The sequence below is a fragment of the Cryptomeria japonica genome, chromosome 10 (assembly GCF_030272615.1).
Source record: "Cryptomeria japonica chromosome 10, Sugi_1.0, whole genome shotgun sequence".
Lineage (NCBI taxonomy): Eukaryota > Viridiplantae > Streptophyta > Pinopsida > Cupressales > Cupressaceae > Cryptomeria > Cryptomeria japonica.
Genome location: NC_081414.1, coordinates 421,715,718 through 421,730,318, shown reverse-complemented (window position 1 = coordinate 421,730,318; position 14,601 = coordinate 421,715,718). Strand labels below are relative to the sequence as shown.

The window sequence follows — 14,601 nt, the reverse complement described above, 5'->3', positions numbered from 1 at the left end:
CCAAACACTTGGCAAATCTTTGAGGAAGTAGAAAAAATGGACACTTTCGCTATCAAAAACTGCCCTTTTACCAGTCAGCTGCTGCCCACTTCTTTGGACCTGCATATCAAGGATTTTGTACTGGATATATACCTCAATAAGGTCTGAAAAACAACAATCAATCTTCCTATTAAATTTCATTTAGAGTTACAAGGCTTGGATAATACTTTTGAAGCATTCCATTTGGCATTTTGACAAACATAGTTGTAAAAACAGTGAACTCACTGTTTGCTTACAAAATTGAGAATATTTTTAAAAGTAACAAGCTACTCTAACAAACCAAAATGATACTCAACACCCTTGGTCACATGTCTAGACCACTACCTCATTCATTTGTTCACTCCAAATTGCTTTTGGGTACAAAGCTTGAGTTTTTGTTCATGCTACTAGCCAAATAACCAATACTTGCCTAGTATTCTCTCAAGTTCTTCTTCCAACCACACTTTTGGCACACAATAGAGAATATTAATATTATATACATGATTTCCAACTTGACTAAATCCATTATGTGGTTTCCCAAACCTGGATTAGTCAAGTGGTGACATTTTAGAGCTTCAAACCCTTGATAGTGCAGCGAGAAGGCAAAAACTAAAATATTTTTTTTGATAAACAAAAAAATAGTAAAAACCATAACACAAAGTATGAAAAACCTTCATATAACCATGACACAAACTCCCATGAAAGAACAGTATGGAAATAGTGCTCTGTACGGATTGTTAGAACAATATTTGCTCAAAAAGCATGAAAAATAGTCATATTTCATTAACTTCTTTCTAATACCAAGCCAACCTATTTACAATGTTCAAAGTGTCCTTATATAGGCACAATAAAACCATTTCAACCCTTATGGAATCCATAACTACCTTGTAGAGTGATTTTACAACTTTTCTCACTTTTTGTCAAAATGTTGCTAGACAACATTGGCAATTTTTGACTCTTAGTGCTTTTTTGGCCTACAAGACAAATATCTCCCACCTAACCATTTGAGATGGGGTAAAATAATTAATTATACCTACTCCAATTCCTTTCTAATATTTTTACAATGTTTTTAACACATTTTCACTATAATGCCATTTTTTGCTTACAAGGCACTATGGGCCAAAACTGGAAAGAAAACTTGAGCACCATTATCTAAACCACTCTAAGATAAACCTAAACCATAATGAAACCTAAAACACACACTTGGACTCTTACAATAGTCCTTTATTCAATTCTTGATCCCATCAGGATCAAACAAGCCAAAATTGTGAAGGTGCTCCTGCACCATACTCCCCCAAATTGAAAAAGTTCCAAGTCCTCCTGGAAATGATACCTAAAAAACAAATAGATTTCATCTTAACCCTTGGCATGTACTTGTCTTTGGCTTCATCATGCATGGCCAAATGAAAATCTCCTTCCTTCATCTTCACTCTAGGCCTTGCTTCAAAAATCAACATCCACCATAACTATAGCTGCTCACAAGGTGTAGATGATACCATCAACTCCCATTCAAGAAAACTCTCAGTCTAAGAACAACTCCATGAATAGATATGAGAAATATCAATGAACTTCATCTCAAAGTGAGGAGAAGTGCTCATTTGTGGGGACCAATAGATGTGCTTGGTGTCATGAATAGGTAACCTAGGATAGAGCATTGCTCCCATAAAGGTCCTGACACCTTCATAAAGACTAATACCAATCTGATAGTGTTCATGCATGCATACCTTTGTAGCAACATAATGATCAGTAACAACTATCTCTATATTATGCTTGTCAATAGGCTTCTCAAATGCATGTGACCCTTGTACCATGTCTTCTTCTTGTCTAATATGTTCAACAACTCCATCATCAGGATAAAGACCATGTTCTTCAGCCACATTGGTCTCTAACCCTTTCTCATCCTCAAGAACCTTTGCCATATAAGGTTCCTTTCAACTCTTTGCTGCTCACTCTCCACTTCAACATGCATCTGCTGCCCAAAGTCACTGAATGGACTATCTACCTCTTCAACTTCACCTTCTATGGTACTTGGGGTCACTTCTTCCTCTAAACTTCCATTGTGTACTACTACACCATCTGCTTCTTCAACATCTTCCTTTCTCTTTTTCTCTAGTTCCTCTTTAAGGTCCCTCAATCTTGCTTCGTTTGCTTCTAAAGCCCTTCTTAAACTTCTCAACTCATCTCGTTTCTTTTCTTCTTCTTCTTTCTTTGTTCTTGCTACTTCTTGTTTCCTCAACTCTTCTTCCTCTCTTTTCTTCTTTCCACCAAACATTAGCTCTTTCCACTTCTTGTAAGCACCTACTATCTCTTTCTCAGATTTTATTAACTCCATCTTCACCCCTATATCCTAGACCTTTCGCTTGCTTTGATACCACTATGATAGGGAGGATTGGTAGAAAAGTACTCAAAAGGGGCCAATTTGCTCAAGAAGTTAACTTTGCTACCCAAAAGATATATTTGAGTATTCTATTTGTGTTCACAAATCAATCTTGATGGTTATAGTGTCAAGTACTTCCAGTATCACCTTCCTAACAAACTCCCCTTAAGGTGTTGGCTCATACCCATGCTCAAAACTACTCAAGTTTCTTACTCCACCCATCTACACACATCAATCTCTCTTCTTAGGCAATCAAACCTCTATTTTAGAGAGCTTTAGGAGTCATTTTCAAGGACACGTAAGGGCACCAAAGTTCTCTCCAAAGTTAGATGCTCACAAATTGGTTTTAGGCTCATAGTCCTTAACTACTCAATCTCCAACCAAAGGTCAAAAACCTCTGAAAGAGGTTGCACACAGCCCAAGGCTCCAAATATCTTATGGTTGACTATTTTTTAATGTTCTCACAATGTTTCACAAGCCCCCAGCTCCTCCTTACAATCAGGTTTGGGCATTCTTTCAAAAACTGTCATTTTTGTGTGTTATGCAACAAAGGGCTACTAGCCCGTGGAGGCCTAATTGGCCATATTTTGCTCTTGGTGCCTAACGATGGGAATTTACTCCCTAAAGATTGTTTTGGATGATATCTAGGATGTCTATGCTTGAATATTTTTCAGGTCTTGGGCTCCATCAGGAAGGTTTAATGACTATCCACTTTTTATGACACAAAAGAAGGGTTTAGTGAGGGTTTTGAGCTTGCAAAGTTTGATTTGTCAACTCCTTCAAGTATAAAGGTCTAAAACTGACTCAATAGGTCTGTCCCAACCTGGAGACCACTATACAATGCCTTTCCTTTTGTTATTTTTTCAAACACTTGGCAAACCTTTGAGGAAGTAGAAAAAATTGACACTTTCATTGTCAAAAACTGCCCTTTTACCAGTCAGCTGCTGCCACTTATTTGGACCTGCATATCAAGGATTTTGTATAGGAGATATACCTCAATGAGGTCTGAAAAAAAACAATCAATCTTCCTATTACATTTCCTTTAGAGTTAGAAGGCTTGGATAATGCTTTTGAAGCATTCCATTTGGCATTTTGGCAAACATAGTTGTAAAAACAATGAACTCACTGTTTGCTTACAAATTGAGAATATTTTAAAAAGGAACAAGCTACTCTAACAAACCAAAATTATTATCAACACCCTTGGTCACATGTCTAGACCTCCGCCTCATTCATTTGTTCACTCCAAATTGCTTTTGGGTGCAAATCTTGAGTTTTTGTTCATGCTACTAGCCAAATAACCAATACTTGCCTAGTATTCGCTCAAGTTCTTCTTCCAACCACACTTTTGGCACATAATAGAGCATATTTAAAGTATATACATGATTTAAAACTTGACTAAATCCATTATGTGCATCCCCAGACCTGGATTAGTCAAGTGGTGAAATTTTAGAGCTTCAAACCCTTGATAGGGCAGCGAGCAAGCAAAAACTAAAATATTTTTTTTGATAAACCAAAAAATAGTAAAAACCCTAACACAAAAAATGAAAAACCTTCATATATCCATGACACAAACTCCCATGAAAGAACAGTATTGAAATAGTTCTCTGTACAGACTGTTAGAACAATATTTGCTCAAAAAGCATGAAAAACAATCATATTTCATTAACTTCTTCTTGCTAATACCAATCCAACCTGTTTACAATGTTTGAAGTGTCCTTATATAGGAACACTCAAACCATTTCAACCCTTATGGCATCCATAACTACCTTGTAGAGTGATTTTACAACTTTTCTCACTCTTTGTCGAAATGTTGCTTGACAACGTTGGCAATTTTTTACTCTTAGTGCATTTTTGGCCTACAAGACAAATATCTCCCACCTAACCATTTGAGGTGGTGTAAAATCATTAAATATACCTACTCCAATTCCTTTCTAATCTTGTTACAAGGTTTTTAACACATTTTCACTATAATGCCATTTTTGGCTTACAAAGCACTATGGGCCAAAACTGGAAAGAAAACTTGAGAATCATTATCTAAACCACTCTAAGATAAACCTAAACCATAATGAAACATAAAACACACACTTGGACTCTTACAATAGTCCTTTATTCAATTCTGTATCCCATCAGGATCAAACAAGCCAAAATTGTGAAGGTGCTCCTGCAACATACTCCCACAAATTGAAAAAGTTCCAAGTCCTCCTGGAAATGATACCTGCAAAAAAAATAGATTTCATCTTGACCCTTGGCATGTACTTGTCTTCTGCTTCATCATGCATGGCCAAATGAAAAGCTCCTTCCGTCATCTTCACTCTAGGCCTTACTTCAAAAATCAACATCCACGATAGCTGTAGCTGCTCACAAGGTGCAGATGATACCATCAACTACCATTCAAGAAAAATATCATTCCAAGAACAACTCCATGAATAGATATGAGAAATCTCAATGAACTTCATCTCAAAGTGAGGAGAAGTGCTCATTTGTGGGGACCAATAGATGTGCTTGGTGTCATGAATAGGTAACCTAGGATAGAGCATTGCTCCCATAAAGGTCATGACACCTTCATAAAGACTAATACCAATCTGATAGTGTTCATGCATGTAGACCTCTGTAGCAACATAATGATCAGTAACAACTATCTCTATATTATGCTTGTCAATAGGCTTCTCAAATGCATGTGACCCTTGTACCATGTCTTCTTCTCATCTAATCTGTTCAACAACTCCATCATCAGGATAAAGACCATGTTCTTCAGCCACATTGGTCTCTAACCCTTGCTCATCCTCAAGAACCTTTGCCATATAAGTTTCCTCTTCAACTCTTTGCTTCTCACTCTCCACTTCAGCATGCATCTGCTGCCCAAAGTCACTGAATGGACTATCTACCTCTTCAATTTCACCTTCTATGGTACTTGGGGTCACTTCTTCCTCTAAACTTCCATTGTGTACTACTGCACCATCTGCTTCTTCAATATCTTCCTTTCTCTTTTTCTCTAGTTCCTCTTTTAAGCTCCCTCAATCTTTTTTCTTTTGCTTCTAAAGCCCTTCTTAAACTTCTCAACTCATCTCGTTTCTTTTCTTCTTCTTCTCTCTTCATTCTTTCTACTTCTTGTTTCCTCAACTCTTCTTCCTCTCTTTTCTTCTTTCCACCAAACATTAGCTCTTTCCACTTCTTGTAAGCACCTACTATCTCTTTCTCATATTTTTTTAACTCCATCTTCACCCCTATATCCCAGACCTTTCGCTTGTTCTGATACCACTATGATAGGGAGGATTGGTAGAAAAGTACTCAAAAGGGGCCAATTTGCTCAAGAAGTTAACTTTGCTACCCAAAAGATATGTTTGAGTCTACTATTTGTGTTCATAAATCAATCTTGATGGTTATAGTGTCAAGTACTTCCAGTATCACCTTCCTAACAAACTCCCCTTAAGGTGTTGGCTCATACCCATGCTCAAAACTACTCAAGTTTTTTACTCCACCAATCTACACACCTCAATCTTTGTTCTTAGGAAATGAAACCTATGTTTCAGAGATCTTTAGGAGTCATTTGCAAGGACAAGTAAGGGCACCAAAGTTCTCTCCAAAGTTAGATGCTCACAAATTGGTTTTAGGCTCATAGCCCTTAACTACTCAATCTCCAACCAAAGGTCAAAAACCTCCAAAAGAGGATGCACACAACCCAAGGCTCCAAATATATCTTGGTTGACTATTTTTTAATTTTCTTTAAATTTTTCACAAGCCCCCAACTCCTCCTTACAATTGGGTTTGGGCATTCTTTCAAAAACTGTCATTTTTGTGTGTTATGCAACAAAGGGCTACTAGCCCATGGAGGCCTAATTGGCCATATTTTGCTCTTGCTGCCCAATGATGGAAATTTTCTCCCTCAAGCTTGTTTTTGATGATGTATAGGAGTTCTATTCTTGAATAATTTTTAGGGCTTGAGCTCCATGAGGAAGGTTTAATGATTGTCCACTTTTTTATGGCACAAAAGAAGGGTTTAGTGAGGGTTTTGAGCTTGCAAAGTTTGATTTGTCAACTCCTTCATGTATCAAGGTATAACATTTATTGAGTAGGTCTGCCCCAACCTAGAGACCACTATACAATGCCTTTCCTTTTCTCATTTTTCCAAACACTTGGCAAACCTTTGAGAAAGTAGAAAAAATTGACACTTTCACTGTCAAAAACTGCCCTTTTACCAGTCAGTTGCTGCCACTTCTTTGGACCTGCATATCAAGGAGTTTGAAGTGGAGATATAACTAAATGAGGTCTGAAAAAAAACAATAAATCTTTGTATTAAATTTCCTTTAAAGTTACAAGGCTTAGATAATGCTTTTGAAGCATTCCATTTGGCATTTTGACAAACATAGTTGCAAAAACAATGAACTCACTATTTGCTTACAAATTGAGAATATTTTTAAAAGGAAAAAGCTACTCTAATGAAAAAAAATGATTCTCAACACCCTTGGTCACATGTCCAAACCTTTGCCTCATTCATTTGTTCACTCCAAATTTCTTTTGGTTGCAAATGTTGAGTTTTTGTTCATGCTACTAGCCAAATAACCAATACTTGCCTAGTATTAGCTCAAGTTCTTCTTCCAACCACACTTTTGGCACACAATAGAGCATATGTACAGTATATAAATGATTTCCAACTTTAATAAATCCATTATGTGGGTTCTTAGACCTAGATTAGTCAAGTGGTGACATTTTAGAGCTTCAAACCCTTGACAAGGCAGCGAGCAGGCAAAAACTAAAATATTTTTTTGATAAACCAAAACATAGTAAAAACCCTAACACAAAGAGTAAAAACCCTTCATATAACCATGACACAAACTCCCATGAAAGAAAAATATGGAAATCATGCTCTGTATGGACTGTTAGAATAATATTTTCTCAAAAAACATGAAAAACAATCCTATTTCATTAACTTCTTCTTGCTAATACCAAGCCAACCTATTTACAATGTTTGAAGTGTCCTTATATAGGAACACTCAAACCATTTCAACCCTTATGGCATCCATAACTACCTTGTAGAGTGATTTTACAACTTTTCTCACTTTTTGTCAAAATGTTGCTTGACAACATTGGCAATTTTTGACTCTTAGTGCATTTTTGGCCTATAAGACAAATATCTCCCACCTAGCCATTTGAGGTGGTGTCAAATCATTAAATAGACCTACTCCAATTCCTTTCTAAGCTTGTTACAAGGTTTTTAACACATTTTCACTATAATGCCATTTTTGGCTTACAAGGCACTATGGGCCAAAACTGGAAAGAAAACTTGAGTAACATTATCTAAACCACTCTAAGATAAACCTAAACCATAATCAAACCTAAAACACACACTTGGAATCTTACAATAGTCCTTTATTAAATTCTTGATCCTATCAGTATCAAACAAGCCAAAATTGTGAAGGTGCTCCTGCACCAATATTGCACATGTTGTTGGTTTGGTTGCTAGATTTCAGAAGGATCCCAAGGAGACTCACTTGGTAGCGTGAAAATGATATTTTGGTACTTGAAAGGGACAATAGATTATGGTTTATGGTATCCTTATAAAGGATATTTTTCTTTGAATGTGTTTACTGATGTTGATTGGGCAGACAATGTTGATGACTGGAAAAGCACTATCAGTGGAGCTTTTCTTCTTGGAGATAGATTGGCTGCTTGGACAAGTAAGAAGAAAACTTGTACACTCTGCAAAATGGAACCTTGTTGGTGAAATTATAAGTTCCAACAAAGTTCAAATATCATATTATTGACTTGATGATGCATACATGGATACACACATCAAAAGGGATGACCATCAATAAAATCTTATGTTATAGATAAAGCTTTTGAAATACCTTAATGACCCACCCAACAAGAAGGTTGCAAGTGACTTGGTTATAGAAAAGGAAGCCCAGAAGGATGTACACATGCATAGAGTATATGGAAAAGATATATCTTGAAATGTCATTGATTCTTCGCACACATCCCAAAGACTTGGTGATGGAGGAGATTGCCTGACCATGATAGAAATGTAGGATCCATGTCACCAAAAAATGCAAACAAAAGAATGATGGTGAGGGATCGTTGGAAGATATTTTTTACTCTCACAATCAACCAATGATGATACATGTGGAAATCATATTTCCATCTGAGACAAAGTAATAGGGTGGTTCTTTTTGATTGGTTCTCAGCAAGATTAAAGTTCATCAAAGATGGTCTTAAAATATTTCAACTACCCAACAATGCCAGGTGTAATACCCTAAAATTGGTCATCTAAACCATGGGCCCCTAATCTCAACAACATCACCAAGGTCCTAACCAAAGGCAATTAAATTAATCTTGAGCACATTATTAATTCTTTAATTATCAAAAATCACATGGCAAATCAACTACTCAACATTAATTAAATATTTATTTAATTAATCAAATCATTTCCAAGAATATCATTTTGATCAATTATCCCATTTTAATTTATTAAATATCCTTGGATAATTAATTAATTAATAAATTTGCCATTCAATCATGCAAAAAGGATTAATTTTAATTGAAAATAAAACAAAAAGAATTGAATTGAGAGAGAAATCAAAATCGAGATATTATTTCTTTTTCTAAATTTAGAACTTGAAATCAGAAAAGCAATTTAATTGAATTATTGAATTATTCTCTAAAATTGGAACTTAAAGCTTTTCAAAACAGAAAAAGAAGTTCAATTGCATTGAAAAGACCTTTTTCTTGAATAAATTAAAGAATTATCTATTTTTATCAGATATGCATGGAATTAATTTATTATTATTTTCCAATGCAACTTGGACTTCTAATTTGAATGCATTTCAATTAAACTATAATTGGAATCTATCTCAAGGTTAACTGAACATGATTTCTCAATTATTTCAATTAATCCTAAATTGAGCTTTTTCTCTTGTGATTCTCTATAAATTCAGTCTTCAGCTCTCATTCCAATTCACCCTTGAGATTTTTGAGAACACGCTTGGAGATTATTATCACGCTAATTTCGCTCTAGAGTCATTGAAAATTTTTGTGCTTTTTTAGATTATTTGCATCCTTTTTACATTCATTATTGCTTGCATCCATTGTTGCTTGAATTGGTTATTATTGCTTGAATTATTCATCCATCTTGCATCCATATAGCTTAATATCATATAGATTAAATCCTTTGTCTTGGTGTAGTCTAGTCACTGGTATTGCTTATAAAAATCTGAGAGCAATCTTATACTCGTATCTTTTAGAAGGCAAATAGTCGCTTTGCTATGGTTTATTTCTTATTGATTATTGATTACTAACCATGCATATAATGACTTAATTGAAGTGTTGTGCTTGTAGCTACAGGTTCACTTTTTCACACACACATCTCCGGCGCCCACCGTGGGGCCCCCGAAGACTACATTTTTTTCGGCCTCCAAGACTGACTGCTTTATTTTTTGTTATTTTCCAGGTTTCAGATTTTTTGGTTTTTTTTTTCGTCCGTACATCTCATACCATAATTTTTACAAACTGAAACGATAAACTGCAGGTGTCACATGAATTGCAAATATCCTATCATATGAGCAGATCCTCTGTCGTACAAGCAGATCCTCTGTCGTACGAGTAGATACTCTGTCGTACGAGCATAAATCCTCTGTCGTATGAGTCGACATCATCAACAATCTTATTTCGTATAATACTGAATCCTGTCTCATACGAGTCAAGTTCCTGTCATACGATTCTGTATTTTTTGGTAAAAGAGGCAAATTTCATATTTTTTTTTCATTTTTGATTGATTATTCTGATGACTAACCCTGACTGTTTATCTGTCTATCTCAGAGTTTTTCATAGCCTAACTAGTTTTTGCAGAACGCTTGTCGAAGAATATGCTTGTCGCACAAAGATAATATGACTACTGATTCGTTGTCTTTGCAGGTTGCCTAAAGGAGAATCGACTAAACATCGTGTATTCTTTAAATTCATTTTTAGGAACCTAACTTGCTATCTAGTTAAAGAAAAAATCTGTCTTTTGTGCTTTTAGCAGATTCTGAGAGGTAGGAGAGTATGCTCTTGTCTTTTTCTAGATAATCAGAAATCCAGACCCTTGAAGCTTTTTCTTTGTTTGAGATTTGTACATCTTTAGCAGGCCTACCCTCCCGAGGGGTTGAAAAACTCTTAAAGCCGCTACAACCAGTGTGAGGGGAATGACCTAAGTGGGAACGACTAGACACCAAGTACTCCAACCCACTATAAAATAAACATGATTTGATGAAAATCAAGTCAATGGCAATGCTCGGAAATAGCTCTCCTCCGTACCTTTGGGTATATTAAACCTTGGTTTTCAAGGCTGGGAGACCTCTTAATTGAGTTTAAACCTTGACGCGCCGAATGGATCCTTGACTAAATCCAATTTAAAATTAGAAGCTACCCGGTTCATCTCCGAAAGGGGGATAATATTTGTGCAAGAGAGATAGTAACTCTCCCAAGATACTTGTCATTTTGTGCCCCCATTAGCATTTGGAGTCGGATAATATGGCGTTGAGAATCCATTGTGTGAGACTCAGCGGTCGTATTCTGATTAGCTATTCGGTGTGTACCTGAGTCTACAAGAAAAGGTTTTCTTTCCTCACCAAATTCCTTAGGGTTTGCATGTTGTGATTGGAGTCACTATACATACTACTTGTTTTCTATGTTTTCATCCCTGAAACAAAAACTGAAATACCAAAAATCAGTGAAGACTAGAAACAACTCAGTGAGTCGAAACTCTGTCCGTGTCAGAAACTAGTCCATCCTAAGTCAAAACTCTATCCATGTCAGAAAATATTCCATCCTAAGTCAAAACTTTGTCTGTGTCAGAAACTAGTCCATCCTAAGTCAAAACTCTGTCCATATCAAAAACTAGTCCATTTTAAGTCAAAACTCTGTCTGAGTCAGAAACTAGTCTATCCTGGTCAAAAATCAGTCCATCTCAGAATTGGTCATACTCAGCAATCGGAAAAACTAAAAATTTCTAGGCTCTATCTTGTGAACAGTCGTACGAGTCTGATAATTCATCGTCCTATATCACATCCTGTGTCATACGAGTTTTCTGGTTTGTCGTCCTAGACCCAATCCTATGTCGTACGAGTCATTTTATTCTGTCGTCTGACTCTGTATCCTGTGTCATATGAAACATAACTGCTCTGAGTTTTTTGTCGTCCTACACATGCCCATTTGTCATACAGTACGAGGTAGCAACTCATACGAAATAGAACTATTGTCATCTTGTAGTTGCTAAATTGTCGTCCGGTCAAGAAAATCTTGTCGTATGAGTCTCTGGTTTTGTCAGAACAAAATAGTCAAACTTGCCTTTTACATTTCATTCTGCATTTTTGTCAATCTAGAGTGATTTTGCTATAGTAATAATCTCTTTATCTTCTGAATGAGAGCTAAAAGCATCATCATTTCTTACGCTAAGTGGTCTTTTTATCATTATTTCTTCGATCGAGTACTTGTGTTTTGAGATGTTTAGCTGCATACATAACATTTCATATAGATTCATTCATTTCATTTCATTACTATTCATTTACATTGATCTTATTGCATAGAAAAATGAAAAAATTGCATTACTCATTACTCATTTTCATTCATTCATTTATTTGCATATAAAAAAGAAACCAAAAAATAGACATCCATATTCATTTGCATTACATACATTCATGTTGAAATAAATGCATACATATAGAATAAAGCATATAGAAACATCTCATAGTCGATCAACACAAGTATGATGAAGTCAAATCAGATCTTGTATATATATAATGTCAAGTATAAGGGTACAAAATAATGTCCAATGACATATACAAACTCCCATCGGAGAAAGAATCGTATCGGCTACAAAAAAATGGGTGTGTCTACAAAAAATATCCCAACTACAAAAAGAATCATCTAGCTGGCGCCCTCTCCCTCATCGCCTGGTGGAGGAGGAGGAGCCTAATGCTCGGGATCCTAGCATGGTGCTCGTGCTCCCTCTGATCTAGCCATATACTATGAATAGGGTTGCACCTTCTATGCAACAGGAACTACGACACTATATGCCACCACATAATATGCAGCCTTACTGCTCTGGAGAAGCACCTCCTGTCAAAGAGACTCTATCTCTACTCTCAACTCGGCTCTCAATGCTGTGATTTGGTGATCATGCTTGGCCCTAACCTCGACCAGTTGTCGGTCTTGCTCCGCTAGCTAAGTCTGAGCCACTGTCAACTATGACTACAGCTCTGCAAGGCGTGCTCTCATCGACCGTCCCGTGTCGACCCCCTGCTCTCTCGCAGGCTCTCCGCCACCATCTCCACTGCCATCTCCACCTGTGGCTCCACCATGATCATCCCACCACTACCGGACCTGCCTCAGAGTTGCTTGCTCCTCCTCTCCACCACCCAACCTCATGCCTACTCTCCCAAGGGATCCACCCTCACCCCTCTGCTGTCCAACATCAGCTCACACTCTGCTATTGCTAGCACCAGGATCACCACTAGTCCATCGTGGAGCAACTAGTCTCTGTGCCTATCCCTGCCTATGGCCCTACCTCTGGCCCTGTCCCTATGCTAGTGTAGGGGCATCATCCTCCACGTCCTCAATATGAGGAGCATGCTCTCCTGGATCTGTAAACCAAGGGAATGGATGCTGCTGAAAGTAATCCTTGTACTGGGGCAATACCCCCATATCTTCTATATCATCCAGGTAATCCCACCTCAAACGATGTAAACCTGTTAGCTCCTGCATCGCTAAAGCATAGGATAGCCTAGGTGACCATCCCTGTCTCTCCTCATCGACGTATTGAGCATACACTGTATACTCCTAAGAGATCCCCTGAGGCCGGTCGTACTGCCTCATCACTCATGAAATGACAAATCACTCCACAATAGTTTGCGACCTCCCAATCAATGGGCGTGTAACAAAAGATCTCTCTGAACCACCTGCCAGTCATCCTATGACTCCAACCCCCTATACGGTCTCCATATGATAGCTATCAGATCATCGAGCTATCATCACCAGAAGTCTATCTTGCTCAGATGGGGCTGCGTAATATATCCCGCATACCTGTAAATAATCAGTTGCCCTAGCTCTCTACTATCATCAACTATCGACCAACAAACGGGAAGGTGCTCCCAAGCCCACACCTATAAAATGTACACCCCTACAGCCATGCTCCGCCCATCTCTGTAGACAATCTCATGCATCTCTCGATACATGTGAGCCAACAAACAAGAGCCCCAACCAAGTCTCTGAGGGGTCTCTATCAACCTCTCCAACATATGGCCCCATCCGCTCTAGAAACCCTGTTGCCCTCTGTCTGGCATCAAGAAGCAACCAATGAAACTTGCTAGGACACATGCCAACGGATACTCCTCACTGTACCTACCCATCAATATATCCCAACTCATAGAATGAGTCAAGATATTGGGATCCCTGAATACATTCCTAAGAGCCTATAGTCCAGGTAATAATGCAGTATCATAATCCACCTTATCCCCAGCAAAAGGAATACGAAGGATCCTGTACACATCCTCGGGAGTGATAGTCAACTCCCCAATTGGCAAATGAAAGGTATTATGCTCTGAATGAAACCTCTCTACCAACGCTGTGAGCATCTCGTGGTTCACACAGATATCAGGTAACCTCATCAGGTGAGTCAAGCCACACATATCAACATGAGCCTGCTCAACCTCAGACAAATCATGAACCAAAGCCATAGTGGGAGGATATACACATCTGAAGAGCACATGAGGTAAGCAAACCTGCAAAAAAACCCAACAATGATCATCAAAAAACATTCCAAATGAGCCTACAAGAGAAGTTAGACATCACCCAAATCAAAATAAGTCAAATGCAAAAGCAAAATTTCATGTTTACACTTTCAAAAATGATCATTGTCTTCCAAATGACAAAACACAGTCAAACAGCATCTCGTACGAGTCAGAAATGGCTCTCATATGAGTAAACAACCTCAAACGACAAACTTTTACACATCGCATGACAAAATGGTCTTTTAACAGACCTGTCGTATGACACGAGGGTGAATCCCGTACGAAAAATCTAATGGCTTCAAATGATAAAAATACAATTTGCCAGTTTCTCGTACGAGACAGGATCCTATCTCGCACGATAAACCGCGATACCCGACCCAAAACCAATGAAAAACATGAAAAATAAACAAAAAAAATTCAAAATTGGAAACATAAAGAGGCTAA

The 14,601-nt window shown here is 37.5% G+C and overlaps 1 protein-coding gene across 1 annotated transcript in view; it reads right to left on the bottom strand.

Annotated features, from left to right (window-relative positions):
- Positions 1–5,097: 5,097 nt before the first annotated feature.
- The window catches only part of LOC131859013 (uncharacterized), a 46,584-nt gene continuing 37,080 nt past the window's right edge, over positions 5,098–14,601 (bottom strand). The window contains exons 2-3 of the mRNA XM_059212525.1: positions 6,538–6,618; positions 5,098–5,387 (exon numbers count right to left, since the gene is read on the bottom strand). Of these exons, the coding sequence (XP_059068508.1) occupies positions 5,098–5,387; positions 6,538–6,618 (371 nt within the window). The remainder of the gene's footprint in view (positions 5,388–6,537; positions 6,619–14,601) is intronic.